At 41.7% G+C, this 15,396-nt stretch overlaps 1 protein-coding gene across 6 annotated transcripts in view; it reads left to right on the forward strand.

The window, feature by feature from the left end:
- LOC138742532 (lisH domain-containing protein ARMC9) overlaps positions 1–15,396 on the forward strand; it is an 83,768-nt gene that overhangs the window by 12,100 nt on the left and 56,272 nt on the right. For all 6 annotated transcript variants that reach the window (XM_069897066.1, XM_069897063.1, XM_069897067.1 and 3 more), the window contains exons 6-9: positions 2,942–3,034; positions 10,639–10,663; positions 12,882–13,039; positions 14,310–14,408. In XM_069897066.1, the coding sequence (XP_069753167.1) occupies positions 2,942–3,034; positions 10,639–10,663; positions 12,882–13,039; positions 14,310–14,408 (375 nt within the window). The remainder of the gene's footprint in view (positions 1–2,941; positions 3,035–10,638; positions 10,664–12,881; positions 13,040–14,309; positions 14,409–15,396) is intronic.

The raw sequence follows: 15,396 nt of genomic DNA on the forward strand, positions 1-15,396 counted from the left end.
TGATGAAGGGCTCAACCTTGAAACATCGGTTATGTATCTTTACCTTTGCTACATAAAGGACACTGTTTGACCTGCTGAGCTTCTCCAGCATTTTGTGTTTTTACTTCAACCACAGTGTCAACAGATTTTTGTGATTTACTTTTGAACACATTGCAAATTTATAAGATTTTATAAAATAAATGTTTTAAAAAGTTTAAAATTCTTTCACTGCCCTAAGGGTTTGTCCTCAAAGGCTTGGAACTTTCGTCCTTCTCATCAGAACTAATAATAATACAACTGGCAAGGATAATACTTGAATCCGGGATTTCTTCCAAGATCCAATGTGAAGCATATGGGTCCAGAAGCACGAGAATTGTCGTGCTCTCGATTTCTATTATTGAGTTGCACAGTTTTAGGACAGTAAAAAATTCCAGCAAAAGAATATATAATTCTTCTTATTGTCCATTAACTATGACCTTATTCACTGATTGTTCTTTTCCAAGAATTTCTGTGTAAATTGATTTCAGGTTGGTTTTGGATTTGTGTAAAAGATTGGATTTTCTAATCAGTTCAGTCTCTATACATACTCTGATTTTCTAATCAGTTCAGTCTCTATACATACTCTATGCAAGCAGGAGAAGACCAAATAACATCATTCAGTGAAATCTTCATTGGCCTTTTTTCCCCACCTGGTTCCCAGATAACATGGTAAATTTGTAATAAGGTAAAGGTTCCATTATTGTCACATAATACTATATTTAGAATGGAAAATACACTTTCACAAAGTGGATCAATAATGTAAAATTTTTCAAGCTTCACTTGTATGTTCTGGGAGTGCCCAAATTTAGAGATATTTTGAAAAGACTTTTTCCAAACTTTATCAATGATTTTTAAGATCAAAATAGAACCTTGTACATTAATTGCTTTGTTTGGTTTTTCATGTGAGCCTGATATACTTCTGTCTGCAGCTCAGGAGAAAGTTTTAGCCTTTACCATGGTAATCAATTAACTTTCAGGTGAGTTTACAGAAAATACTTGCAAAAATAAATTTTCAAGAGAAGTGAAAGACTAAAGTACAGATTGGAATTTTACATTGCACTTCTAACTGGGAAGGTGATTCGATAATCAGAACAAACTTGAAATAGAATAAGAAACATTGCACTTAGATACAAGTCTGCACAAAACAATGCTGTAGGATTATTTTAATGGTGGAATTGTTCACCTTTGTTGACCTCACCAAAGCCTTCGACACCATGAGTAGGAAAGGGCTTTGGCAAATACTAGAGCGCCTCGGATGCCCCCCAAAGTTCCTCAACGTGGTTATCCAACTGCACGAAAACCAACAAGGTCGGGTCAGATACAGCAATGAGCTCTCTGAACCCTTCTCCATTAACAATGGCGTGAAGCAAGGCTGCGTTCTCGCACCAACCCTCTTTTCAATCTTCTTCAGCATGATGCTGAAACAAGCCATGAAAGACCTCAACAATGAAGATGCTGTTTACATCCGATACAGCACGGATGGCAATCTCTTCAATCCGAGCCGCCTGCAAGCTCACACCAAGACACAAGAGCAACTTGTCCGTGAACTACTCTTTGCAGACGATGCTGATTTAGTTGCCCATTCAGAGCCAGCTCTTCAGCGCTTGACGTCCTGTTTTGCGGAAACTGCCAAAATGTTTGGCCTGGAAGTCAGCCTGAAGAAAACTGAGGTCCTCCATCAGCCAGCTCCGCCCCCCCACCACATCTCCATCAGGCACACAAAACTCAAAACGGTCAACCAGTTTACCTATCTCGGCTGCACCATTTCATCGGATGCAAGGATCGACAACGAGATAGACAACAGACTCGCCAAGGCAAATAGCGCCTTTGGAAGACTACACAAAAGAGTTTGGAAAAACAACCAACTGAAAAACCTCACAAAGATTAGCGTATACAGAGCCGTTGTCATACCCACACTCCTGTTCGGCTCTGAATCATGGGTCCTCTACCAGCATCACCTACGGCTCCTAGAACGCTTCCATCAGCGTTGTCTCCGCTCCATCCTCAACATTCATTGGAACAACTTCATCTCCAACATTGAAGTACTCGAGATGGCAGAGGCCGACATCATCGAATCCACGCTGCTGAAGATCAAACTGCGCTGGGTAGGTCACGTCTCCAGAATGGAGGACCATCGCCGTCCCAATATCGTATTATATGGCGAGCTCTCCACTGGCCACCGAGACAGAGGTACACCAAAGAAGAGGTTCAAGGACTGCCTAAAGAAATCTCTTGGTGCCTGCCACATTTACCACCGCCAGTGGGCTGATCTCGCCTCAAACTGTGCATCTTGGCGCCTCACAGTTCAGCGGGCAGCAACCTCCTTTGAAGAAGACCGCAGAGCCCACCTCACTGATAAAAGACAAAGGAGGAAAAACCCAACACCCAACCCCAACCAACCAATTTTCCCTTGCAACCGCTGCAACCGTGTCTGCCTGTCCTGCATCAGACTTGACAGCCACAAACGAGCCTGCAGCTGACGTGGACATTACCCGTCCATAAATCTTCGTCCGCGAAGCCAAGCCAAAAGAAAGAAAGCACACTTCTATAGCTATCCAGAAGTATCTTGGGCAATTGAAGTTCACAAGTTCACTTGTATTTTGTTAGTTAATTATATTTGGAGAAAATTATTGTCTATTATTTTAAGACTAGCAGCAAAACAATGGATTTATTATTGTCAAAAATGAATATATGATATCTGACTATCATTTTTTACCAGATTTAGACAACCTATTTATTTAATGTAGGAAAAATGAGGAAGGGGATATTATATTTCTAACAATACCTGCCAACTTAATTAATATTACTAGAATAGCTTATGGGTTGCCAGTTTTTAATTTCTACCTTGAAAACTTCACAAATCTAACCTATTTTTGTCTTGCTATTGTTTTATTATGATAATTCCTGTTTCTTTGCTATTCAGGAATCTTGGACTCCTGATTTGAAGATGAGACTGCAGAAATTTCTTTCAGCAAGTTTGAAAATGCCTAGTACCCCAAGACTTCTCTCTTTATTTGTATCCTTGTATATTTCTTAATCTCCTTGAAAACTTTTAAATTTTTTGAGGTATGAGATTAAATTTTCAAATGTATTGCATTTGACATGAGAGAAGAGGGGAGAAGGAGAACAAGCTGACAATGTATAATGGAAAGATGAAGAACTCCAGATGCCGAAAATTTGAAATTAAAACAGTAAATAATATAAATAGTCTGGCGGCATTTGCAGAGATAGATAAGCAGAGTTGAAGATTCAGATTATAAAATGGATAATTAACCTTTTTTTCCCTCAGTAAGGTAGACATAGATGAAAAAATAGATGGGTAGGTTAGTAAATCTGCAGATGACCTAAAGAGTGGAGGAATTATTGACAGTATAGAGGGCTATTAAAGAATTCAGTAGGATATAGAGCAGTTACTTATATGAGTGGAGAAATAGAGTACGGAGTTTAATCCCAGCAAGCATGAGGTGTTGCATTTTGGAAGATCACATGCAAGGGGAACATATGCAATTAATGGCACAGCTTTTAAGTGTTGACTACAGAGGGATCTTGAGATGCAATTTCTTTTCTACTGTAATAAAACTTACATATAGGCAAAAGATGATGATTTTTGCACTGTTTTTAACAAACATTTCTCTATACTCTGCACCATGCTTTTGTACTTTTCTCTGTAAATTAAAATGTCCTTAGCCACGGGTATGGTGCCACAGGATTGTTTGAAAAAGGCTCCAAAAGTAACCCTGGAAATTATAGGCTGGTGAGCCTTTCGTCAGTAGTAGGTAAATTATTGGAAGGTGTTCTAAGAGATTGCATATTACATTATTTGAAGAGCCAGAAACTGATTAAGAATGGACAACAGGGCTTTGTGTGTGGTAGTTCGTATTTAACCAACCTTGTAGTGTTTTTCAAGGAGGTTACCAGGAAAGTTGATGAAGAAAGGGTTGTGGATATTGTCTACATGGATTTTGGTAAAGCCTTTGACAAGGTCCCACACGAGAGGTTAGTTGGAAACGCTCAGATGCTTGATATTCACGGTGAAGTAGTGAACTGGATTCAGCAATGGGTGGATGGGAGAAACCAGAGAGTAGTGGTGGATGATTGCTTCTTAGACTGGAGGCCTGTGTTTAGTGGTGTGCATCAGGGATTAGTGCTGGAACTATTGTTGCTTGTCATCTATATCAATGATCTGGATGATAATGTAAATTGAATCAGCAAAGTTTGCAGATGACACAAAGATTGGAGGTGTTGTGAACAGTGAAAAAGGATTTCAAAGCTTGCAGAAGGATCTGGAGCAACTGGAAAAATGTGATGAAAAATGGCAGATGGAATTTAATATAAACATGTATGAAGTGCTGCATTTTGGAAGGACAAACCAAGAAAAAAACATCCACAGTGGATGTGGGGCATTGAGGAGTGTGATACAACAGAGGGACCTTGGAATACAGATACATAATTCTCTGAAAGTAACGTCACAGGTGGATAGGGTTGTAAGAGAGCTTTTGGCATATTGGTCTTCATAAATCAAAGTGTTGAGTATAGGAGTTGGGATGTTATGGTAAAGTTATCTAAGATATTGGTGAGGCAGAATTTAGAGTATTGTGTGCAGTTTTGGTCACTTAACTACAGGAAAGATAGAAGGAGTGCAGAGAAGATTTACTATGATGGTGTCTGGACTTTAGGAATTGAGTACAGAGGAATGATGGGCGATTTGATAGAGGTATTTAAAAATATGAGGGGGATCGACAGAGTAAATGTAGATAGGCTCTTTCCACCTAAGGCTAGGTGAGATACAAACCAGAAGACATGGGTTAAGGATGAAAGGGGAAAAGTTTTGGGAGAACATGAGGGAGGGAACATCTTCACACAGAGAGTGGTGAGTGGTGGGAATGTGGAATGAGCTGCCACCGGTGGTGGTGAATGTGGGCTCAATTTTAACATTTAAGAAGAATTTGGACAGGAACATGAATGGGAGAGGTATGCAGGACTGGGTGCAGATCAGTGGGACGAGGCAAAAAAAAATTGTTTGGCACAGACTAGAACCACCAAAGGAGTCTATTTCTGTGCTGTAATGTTCTATGGTTGTATACACTGCACTTTGATTTTTGAAATACAACTTCCAACACTGTTGTTTATTTTTCATTACTCCCTGTTAGATATGCTGCCTGGCCTGCTGAGTTTCTCCAGGATTTTGTGTATTGTATTAGTTGACTTGCCTGAATAGCATGCACAACAAAAGTTTTTACTGTACCTTGATACACATGACAATAAATTGTTTGATTCAATTCCACAACTTTCTAAAAGTGGCCAGGCAAGCAGCTATGTTGGTTTGCTTTCATTGGTTGATGCACTGAGTATGAGAATAAGGAAGCTAATTTGCAGCTTTATGAAATTTGGTGAGGCTACACTGGAGGACTGTGGGCATTTCTGGTCACCTCACTACTTGAAGGATGTGGAGGCTTTAGAAAGGATACAGAAGAGATTTACCAGTATGGTGCCTGGATGAAAGGGTGGACAAATTTGGGTTGTTTTCTCTGGAGTTTTGGAGGCTAAGGGGAAAAATGATAAAGTTTGCAAATTACGTGAGATATAGATCATCAAATTCTTTTTCCCAGGGTTAAAATGTCATATAATGGGATATAGTGGTGACTCGCCCACGCAACAGGCACAGGCAAGTCCACAGAAGAGCTCTGAGTGCAGGGCAAGCCCACAGCCTGACGTCATTTCCATCCTGCAGGTCGCGGGGGCTGTTGTAAGAGGGTTCTTAAGTGCGCAGCCTTTGAATCGGTAAAGCAGTTGGTTAAATTCACTTTCAACTCTGAGTGGTCTTTCGCTTGCTGTGCGGCTAGGACAACGGTCCAAATGGCATTTGGATCCAAGCACGCAGAATGCAGTTTCACTGAAATTGCTGACTTTCTGGACCTCGCAGGCTGAAACCCAATTCCAGGTCTTGGATGCCACGAGGTACTATGTGGTCAGTTCCGTGACCAGGAAACAGCAGGCCGCATCATTGACTTCCTACACCAGCCACCAGTTGTGAACAGTTACGAGAAAATCAAGGTGCTCCTGATCCGTACTTTTAGTCTCTCCTGCCGTGAGCGTGCAGCGCAGTTGCTGCACATGGATGGCCTAGGGAACTGCGCACCATCGGCCTTAATGAACGAGATGCTGGCACTAGCAGAAAGCCATAAGCCATTTTTGCTGTTCAAACAAGTCTGTCTTAAGGAGATGCCAGAAGATACCTGCTCTTCATTGCTAATGACGATTTCAGTGGCCCACACAAAGTATTGTCCTGCACAGATATCCTGTGTCACACCAAGCAGCATGGCAGGGCCTCCATTGACCAAGTTGCTGCATCATGCTCCAAAGCCTGGCCTTTCACATGCCACCAATGAAACCTGTGACGCTCATAGCTGGGAGCGACCCTGGTTTGGACTATTGGTATTTTTACCACCAAAAATGGGGTTCAGGAGCCAACTATTGCTGCCCACCCTGTTCTTTTCAGGGAAATATCAGGGCCAGCCATTGCTATTGGCTACAGTGGCTGGCCATTGTGACAGCCTTCTTTACTGATGGGACCAAAACTCTGAGCGAAGGTTCCTCATAGACTCCGGGGCAGAGGCTAGTGTCTTGCCTCCCTCGAGCCATGACACCTGTGCTGGGAAATCAGAACCGGTGCTCACCGCTGACAATAGCAGTATTCGCACATACAGCATACTAACCATTCCACTATGGTTCGATTCCACCCGTTTCACCAGGTTGTTTATGTTGGCAGCAGTGTCACAGCCTTTATTGGGTGCAGATTTCCTTTGGGCACACTTCCTCCTAGTAAACCTCCGCCTAGTGAATGCCAAGACTTTCCAGACCATCACACTCAGCAAAGCCAAGTTACTGGCCCCACACCTGGACTTTTGACTTTGTCAGGCAATGAATTTGCCAGAGTTCTAGCAGAGTTCATGACCATTATGCCGCAGCTCACCACAGATGCCCCTAAGCATTATATACAGCACCACATTCCCACTCAAGGACCACCGGAACATGCCCGGGCACGCAGACTCCTGCCTGACAAACTCCGCCTCACCGAGGTGTTCAAGAAAATGGAGGAGATGGGGATCATCTGGTGCTTAGGCAGCTCGTGGGCCTCTCCGCTGCACATGGTACCTAAGTCGATTGGAGGATGGAGGCCATGTGGCAACTACAGAAGTTCACCACGGCCAACTGCTACCCAGTGTCCCACTTTATGGCCAATTTTCATGGGGCACACATCTTCTCCAAGGTCAAACTGGTTTGCGGATATCACCAGATACCCATCCATCTCAACGATGTCACCAAGAGAGCCATCATCACCCCATTCTGCCTATTTGAGTTCCTGCAGATGCCTTTTGGACTCAAGAATGTGGCACAGACATTCCAGTGGCTCGTGAACTCGGTGGGGAACAGCTTGGATTTTGTCTTCATCTAATTAAATGGTACCCTGATTGCCATCCACTCACACCAAGAACATTTGATGCACCTGTGCCAGCTCTCCTGCTGCCTGACTGAATATGGCCTGGCCATCAACCCAACCCCGTGACGTGCCAGTTCAGATTGTTGGCCATTGATTTCCTTGGGCACCGCATTGACAGGCATGGAGCGGTTCCCTTGCTGGTGAAAGTTGAGGCTTTATGCAATTTCCAGCCTAGTATGGTCAAGGGCCTACAGGAGTTTGTGGGCATGATCAAATTTTCCCAACGATTCCTACTGTCAGTCACTGGCCTGAATCATGCAACCCTGTTCAGCCTGATGTCCGGCAAGGCCAAGGAAATCACCTGAGACACAGAATCAATGGTGGCTTTTGAGCAGGCCAAGGATACCCTCGCAAACACCACCCTCCTGATACACACATGGGAGGATGTGCCACAGCCCTCACGGTTGGTGCTTCCAACTCTGCAGTCATTGGTGTGCTAGAAGAACTAATTAAGGGTCAGTGGAAACCACTCACATTTTTAAGCTGGCACCTACGACCCCGGAGCTGAAATACAGCACCTTTGAGAGAGTGCTAGTCCTATACCTCCTTATCTGGCGCTTTCGGTATTTCTTGGGGAGACGGAGTTCATGGTCCTCAAGGACCATAAACCCCTCACCTTTGCATTTGCCAAAGTGTCAGATCCATGGACAGCACAGCTCCAATGCCACCTGTCATCTGTCTCAGAGTATACCACCACATCAAACACATCTTCGGGAAAACCAATGTCGTGGCCGATGCACTGTCTCGAACCTCCATTCACTCACTGCACTCCCTGTTCTCAGGTTGGACTACATGGCACTCACTGAGGCACAGCATCTGGATGAAGTGATGCCAGCCTACTGCACCACCATATTGGGCCTGCAACTTGAGGACATCCCTATCGGCACAACAGGCAGCAAGTTCCTCTGTGATGTGTCCACCAGCCAACCCTGGCCCATCGTTCCTGCCGCTTAGAGATGTCGCATTTTCAACGCACTACAAGGTTTGGTCCATCTGTCCATTTAGGCAACCATCTAACTGGTGGTTAGATTCATTTGGGACGGCCTTCGCAAGCAGGTCTTGCACAGGTCCAGGACATGCATACACTGCTAAACCTTCAAAGTCCAGAGGCATGTGAAGGCTCCCCCAACCCCACCCTTCTAGCCGACACACAGGAGGTTTGAGCATGCCAATGTGGACATCATTGGTCTGCTGTTGGTCTCCCGGGGGAGGGTGGGGGTGCAAGGAAGCTGTTCCAGCATAGATGGCAGGTTCACCAGGTGGCCAGAAGCCATACAGCTCACCAACATGTCCATGAAGTACTGCACCAGAACCCTTATCTCAATCTGGGTTGCAAGTTTCAGCCTGCCTGGCAGCATCACCTCAGGCAGGGGTTTGCAGTTCACGTCCAACTGGCACAGCAACTTGGGACCCAGCTGCACCCCACCCCAGCCTACTCTGCAGTCCAATGGCCTGGTAGAGTGTTTCCACCAGCACCTGAAGTCAGGCCTGATAGAGTGCCTCAGAGGCCTGGATTGGGTATAGGAACTCCCGTGGGTGCTTCTTGGCATCCACACGGCTCCCAAAGAAGACTTAGCCAGGTCATCAGCAGACTTGGTATTCAGCATCCTACTGATGGTTCCAGGCGAGTTTCTGCCAGCAGCCCACGACACGGAGGAGACCCCCGCGGCAGTGCTCACAAGACTCCAAGAGAAGGTAGGAATACTAGCCCATGTCCCAACCTCGTGTCTTGGCCTGACACCTTCCTTTGTTGCCAAGGACCTCCGGGATTGTGACTCTGTTTTCGTTCACAGGGGCATGCACTGCCCTCCACTGCAGTGGGCGTATGAGGGCCTGCACAAGGTGGTGCTTCAGAACAGAACCATGGCTGTCCTTGACATGAGTGGTCGTGAGGAGACTTTCACCATTGACCACTGCAAGTCAGCTCACCTCGACCTTGAACACCCTGTGATTATGCTACCCCCACGCCGACAAGGTCGGCCACCCAAACAGACTAAAGAGATGCTAGATGTGGGTTTCACACCTAACACTGGTTCTTGTGGCGGGGGTGGGTGGGGGGGGGGGGGGGGGTGTCATGTGACGGCTCACCCGTTCAACAGGCAAAGCAGCTCATGGAGTTGCGGGCAAGTCCGCTGCAGATCTGACTGTAAGAACTCCAACTGCGGGGCAAGCCCACAGCCTGGCAACAGATGTCATTTCTGCCCCACATGTCGCGGGGGACTGCTGGTAGAGGATTCTTAAGTGCGTGGCCTTTGAATCAGTAAAGCAGTTGGTTCAATTCAATTTCGACGGCATGGTCTTTTGCTCACCTGTGGCTAGGGTGACTATAATATAGAGGGGGAAAGATTGAAGGAGGGTGGTGGAAGCAGAAACACGTAGCATTTAACAGGTTTCTTGATAGACACGTGAATATGCAGGAATATAGGAGTGTAGATCAGATAGAGGGAGAAGCACTTTAGTTTAATTGGCATGTTTGGTGCAGGCTTCTTGGGCTGAATCCCCTGTTCTTGTGTTGTGCTATTCAGTGTTCTTTGTTCTATCAATTAATCAGTGGTGAAAAACTGATTTTCTCAATTTGCTGGTGCTCTTGATTTCCTATTATTATTGTCATTATGCTACTAGCCTCAGCTTTGTTACCTGAACAAATCCTAATTGCATAAGAGACGGGTATGATTGAGTGCCTTGTTGGAATGAAGAGCACAAAGGAATCAAGATATCATGTGACACTAGTGATGGAACTGGAATTAATCTAATTAATCATTGTTTTATTCTTTGATCACAAAGTTTTTTTGTAGGAGAACAGAGATATGAACAGAATTCTGAATCCTTTTTTAATATTGTCTAACAAACCACGTGCCTTCCTAATTGCATCATTCAATCTCGCATCATTTGAAGAAACACACCACCTTCCCATTTATTCAACCTCACATTTTTTCCACATTGTAATGTTGATGTCCAATCATTCAGCTAACCTTTATTTTTCCCCCCCCTTAAGCTTTTGATCTTACAAACTCATTGAGTATTAGCAGTTGAAAGGGTTTGTTAATTTGTTTACTAAAATTATATAAATGTTTGTGTGTTCAGTTTCAAAGCATTGATCCTTAACCCATCTTTCAAAGAAAGAAAATGGACAGGAGTACAAAGGTAATGTCATTCAGTTTAAAATGTGTGGTTTTGAAGATTATTCTTCATTATTTTCACAGAGTAAACTTAAAATTAGTCAAAATATTGTGGAGAGATTTAATTCTTTCTGAGGAGAGAAAGTAAAACACTTGATCATTTACTTCAACTTTCAAATTATTTCTAATACATTTATTTGATTTTTCACTTATTTATCTGTGAAAAATAATGGAAAATATTACTATCTTTGAAAGTGGAGCTATATATTTTTTAAAAGAAGCAACACCCAAAGTCATGAAATTCCTTTTCGGTTATAGAGAATGCATTATATATTTGGAACAATAACAGGCCATATTTGTGCACTCGTGGTAGGATCTTTAGGGGCTGGGTTGGTGTGTGTGTGGTGGGGGGGGGGTTGATTGTGGAGAGACCAAAATAGAATAAATGAGTAATGTCGTAGGATTAGTGTTAATATTAGTGCTTAATGGTCACTAGTTTTTTTTACTCACTGTATCTCTCTCAAACCAGTGTGGGCTTGTTCAAGGAAAATTGTCTAATTTGATGATTTTTTGATGAACATCATTCATTGATGACTCGTGGACCGACTTTCAGAAAGTATTGTCACGGTGCCACATACAAACTTCTCAACCAGATTTAGGGATATAAAATAAAAGGGGGGTGTTGTATGGGAAGAAATCTAGCTAAGTAGCAGGAAACAAAGAATTTTAGTGTAAGCTTGTCTGTTCTGAGCTTCATCCTGGTAAGAGACTATCAAGCAGACAAAGAAAATGATTCAAGGATGTTCTGAATGCCACTTTGGGTGAAAAAGTAGTGTTTCCTCTGATTCAAAGGAATCCTTGGCTATGATCACTCATATGGTGAAGGAGCAGATTGGATGGTGTTCCACTTAAATGATATTTTATTTGGCAACTGCATAAATGATAAAAGCATAGTGATTGAACAAATTAGAATTTGTTGAACATTTGAAATTGGCATTAAAATGATTAGTCTTAGATTTAAATGAACTATGTATCAAATTGAATTTTTACAATTAGCTTTAGCAGTTTCTAGAAAGTGCATTGCCATTACTTGGAAATGAAATACAGATTTAGGAAGGGAGCGGTGGCAGGCTGAATTACATTCTTGTATTTCACTTGAGAAAGTATAATTTATGTAATAAATATCATTTTGAAAATATGGAGCCCACACTTACAATGTGTTGGTTTGAAAATTTGAAGGACTCTCTGAAAATTCGTCACACTGATATCCTTAGCTCCAATATTATATGTAACGAGATGTTTTAATTGTTTTGGCATTCTCCTTATTTTTCTTTTTTTGTGTGTTACAAGATCAAACCAGCAACCACAAAGAAGGCATATCACACAGGGATAAAGATGAACAATTACTTTATTAACAAAAATTCACCTTCAAACTTTAATTCAAAATTCCCCCTTTTATAACGATGCCCACTGGTTACTATGCAAATTTCTATAACAGTGTAAAACTAATAAATTCCTCAGCCTAAATATAACATATGTAATAAAAGTCTGTTATATTTCCATCCAGCCCACAGAAAAACAAACACAAAACACACAAGACTCACAAAACTTCGATCTCATCCGAAACAAAGATCAGGAACAAAATTCAGTTTGTTTGGTAAACTGAAGCCAAAAGATCTTTGAGAGAGAGAGAGAGAGCACAAAATTCGAAGTTGTCTTGCATTGCTTGCAGAGAAAGGAACCACTGGCTTGGTCCGGATCCTTCTGGCTACCTTTTGAATGTTCATCCCTTTTTGAAATCCCAACATTCTAAACTGTCCTCCAGACCATGACTCATGCTCTGGGCCTTCTTCCACTCCACAGCACCCCCAGTAGTGGTTTATTATCCAAGTCCAGAAATTTTTAGATCATTTTCTGCACATGCTCAGTCCGTCTCCCACTCTCTCTGCAGTCCACCTTCACCTTGGCTCTCTAAGGCAAACTGTCACTTTTCAACACAAAACCACACAAACACATAGGCCAATACACAATACAGAACTCTGTAACGTGTGTGTGGGGAGGAGGGAGGGATTAGGTGACAGTTTATACATATATACCACATTTGTATTATTTTTCCATCTATTCATTTAATAGTTGTAGATGTGGTTTTAAAATTCTCATAAAATATTTTTTTAATTGTAATTGGGAAAGCAAGAATAGATTAAGTTAATTGTGCTTGCATTCTTCTGATATTGCATTGGCAGAATTGGTGAATCAACTACAGCAACAGTTAACAGAGACTGAGCGAAAAGCAGCAACCTTCATGAACAGATATAAGAAGATACAAGAGGATTATCATAACCTAATTGGTGTTACTGCAGAACTGGTAGATTCCTTAGAAGCTACAGTAAATGGGAAAATGGTGAGATGTTTATCAATCAATAAATTTATATTTTTGATGTTTTGTGATTAATTGGAGAGGCTGCAGAGAGACTTGGATAGATTAGGAGAATGGGCAAAGATGTGGAAAATAAATTACAATATTGGAAAGTGTACAGACATGCATTTTAGTAGAAGGAATAAAATAGCATACTATTTGATGGGGAGAAAATTCAAAATTCTTAGGTATAAAGGGACTTGAAAGCCCTTGTTTAGGATACCTTAAAGGTTAACCTCTGGGATGAGTCAGTGGTGAAGAAGAAGATGGGCTCCTTATTTAAGAAAGGATGTGCTGGCATTGGAGAGGGTTCAGAGAAGACTGATTGCCATAGATTGCTTCTGGTTTATAGTATACATTATTAATATAAGTTTTTTGAAGATGCCGTTTGAACTTTCTGGAATTGGTTGAGGATATGAGGAGAGTTTGTTTGCTCTTGGACTGAACTTCTTGGAGTTCAGAAGAATAAGGGAGTCCTCATAGAAGCATTTCAAATGTTGAAAGGCCTGGACAGAGTAGATGTGGCAAAGTTGTTTCCCATGGTAGGGGAGTCTAGGACGAGAGGGCATAATTTCAGGATTGAAGGGTGCCCATTTAAAACAAAGATGCAGAGGAATTTCTTTTGCCAGAGAATAGTGAACCTCTCGAATTTGCTACCACTAGCAGCTGTGGAGGCCAAATCATTGGGTCCATTTAAGGTAGAGATTGATAAGTATTTGAATATTAAAGGGTATTAAAGGTTATGGGGAAAAAGCAGGGAAGTAGGGCTGAGTGGGACAGTGGATCAGCTCATGATGGAATGGTTGGGCAGACTCAATAAGCCAAATAACCTACGGCTCCTAAATCATGTGGCCTAGTAATTGGCAAAATAAAATATTCAATATTAGTTAAATCTATTAATTTATGTTATGTTCACTGAAAATTTGATTGCCATAGATTGCTTCTGGTTTATAGTGTACATTATTAATATAAGTTTTTTGAAGATGCCATTTGAACTTTCTGGAATTGGTAGAGAAATGTTAGATAATCATAAACACAACTTACTTCTGCAAGTAAACAAAAGTTAGTGCTGAAGGCAAATAAATGTAGTTCAAACTGTATAATATGTGATACAATATGCCCAAAGAGACAAAATATACCCAACCTCCTCACTGAGGCATTCTCTGGTCCAACATGCAAAATGGTAAAAATGGTGATAAAACAAAACAATATTATTTTTATATATCACAGTTGGATGTCTATTTACTGTGTATAGATCACCCCTGAGTACCTGCAAAGTGTCTGTATTCGATTATTTAGCAAGCAAATGAGACAAAGTATGGCCCAAAGCATAGACTTCACAAGACCAGGCACTGTGAGTACAAATCAATTAATTTGTTTATTAATCTGGTAAATTAAATCTGAAATTTGTATTAATTATGAGTAGTTATGTTCTTGTTATGCAATACTGGGTTCACTTTAATTTTCATTGTGAACACTGAGTATTTTTGCATTAATTCTGTGTTGTCAAGAGCAGGCTGGAGGCTGGATATCTCTTCAATGAGTGGCTCCTGCTTCTGACACCTACAAGATGCAAGTAACACTCAATAGATTCTAAGAGAAAACAGTTCATTGGCATCCATCAATCCCTAATTCTTTCTGCTATCAGTGCGCTGTGTGCCATCTGCAAAATGCACTGCAGTTCCTTACCTGAACTTCTCCATCAGTATCTCTCAAACCCATACAACTACAACTTAGAAGTCCAAGTGCTTTAGACACACAGGAATACAAGATTCCATGCCTTTATGAAAATGTATTGCCATTCTTTTATCACTGCTGGATCAAAATCCTGGAACTTTTAACCAACAGAATTTTAGAATTAACATCAGCATTGTGGATTGCTGAAGAAGATTTTTCAAAAAGGTGGTTACCACCATCTTTTCAAAGGCAATCAATGCAGGCTACCAATCATTCACACAATCTGAAAAATGAATAAATTATATAAACCAGTCTCATGCTTTATTGCAAATTATCAGATTTGTTAAAGTTCATTTATAATCTTAGTGGAATATGAAAAGATCACTAGATAGCTGATCTAGGAAAAAAATGTTTGCAATTATCTAGCTTTTATGTCTTTGAAACATCAATGTGGCACAGTAATTGGTGTTAGTGCCTCATTGCAACCTGGATTTTTCCCTGACTTGGGTTCTGTCTGTGCAGTTTGCATTTTGTCCTTGTTGACTTCACTTGTATGACTGGGAGCTTTTGGTTTTTCTCTCTCATCTCCAAGATGTGCTGATAGATTGGCTGGCTACTAGAAAGTGCCCCTCATGTTGGGAAGTGGCAAAAAGATGAAAGATGAT

Source organism: Narcine bancroftii, chromosome 9 (genome assembly GCF_036971445.1).
Source record: "Narcine bancroftii isolate sNarBan1 chromosome 9, sNarBan1.hap1, whole genome shotgun sequence".
NCBI lineage: Eukaryota > Metazoa > Chordata > Chondrichthyes > Torpediniformes > Narcinidae > Narcine > Narcine bancroftii.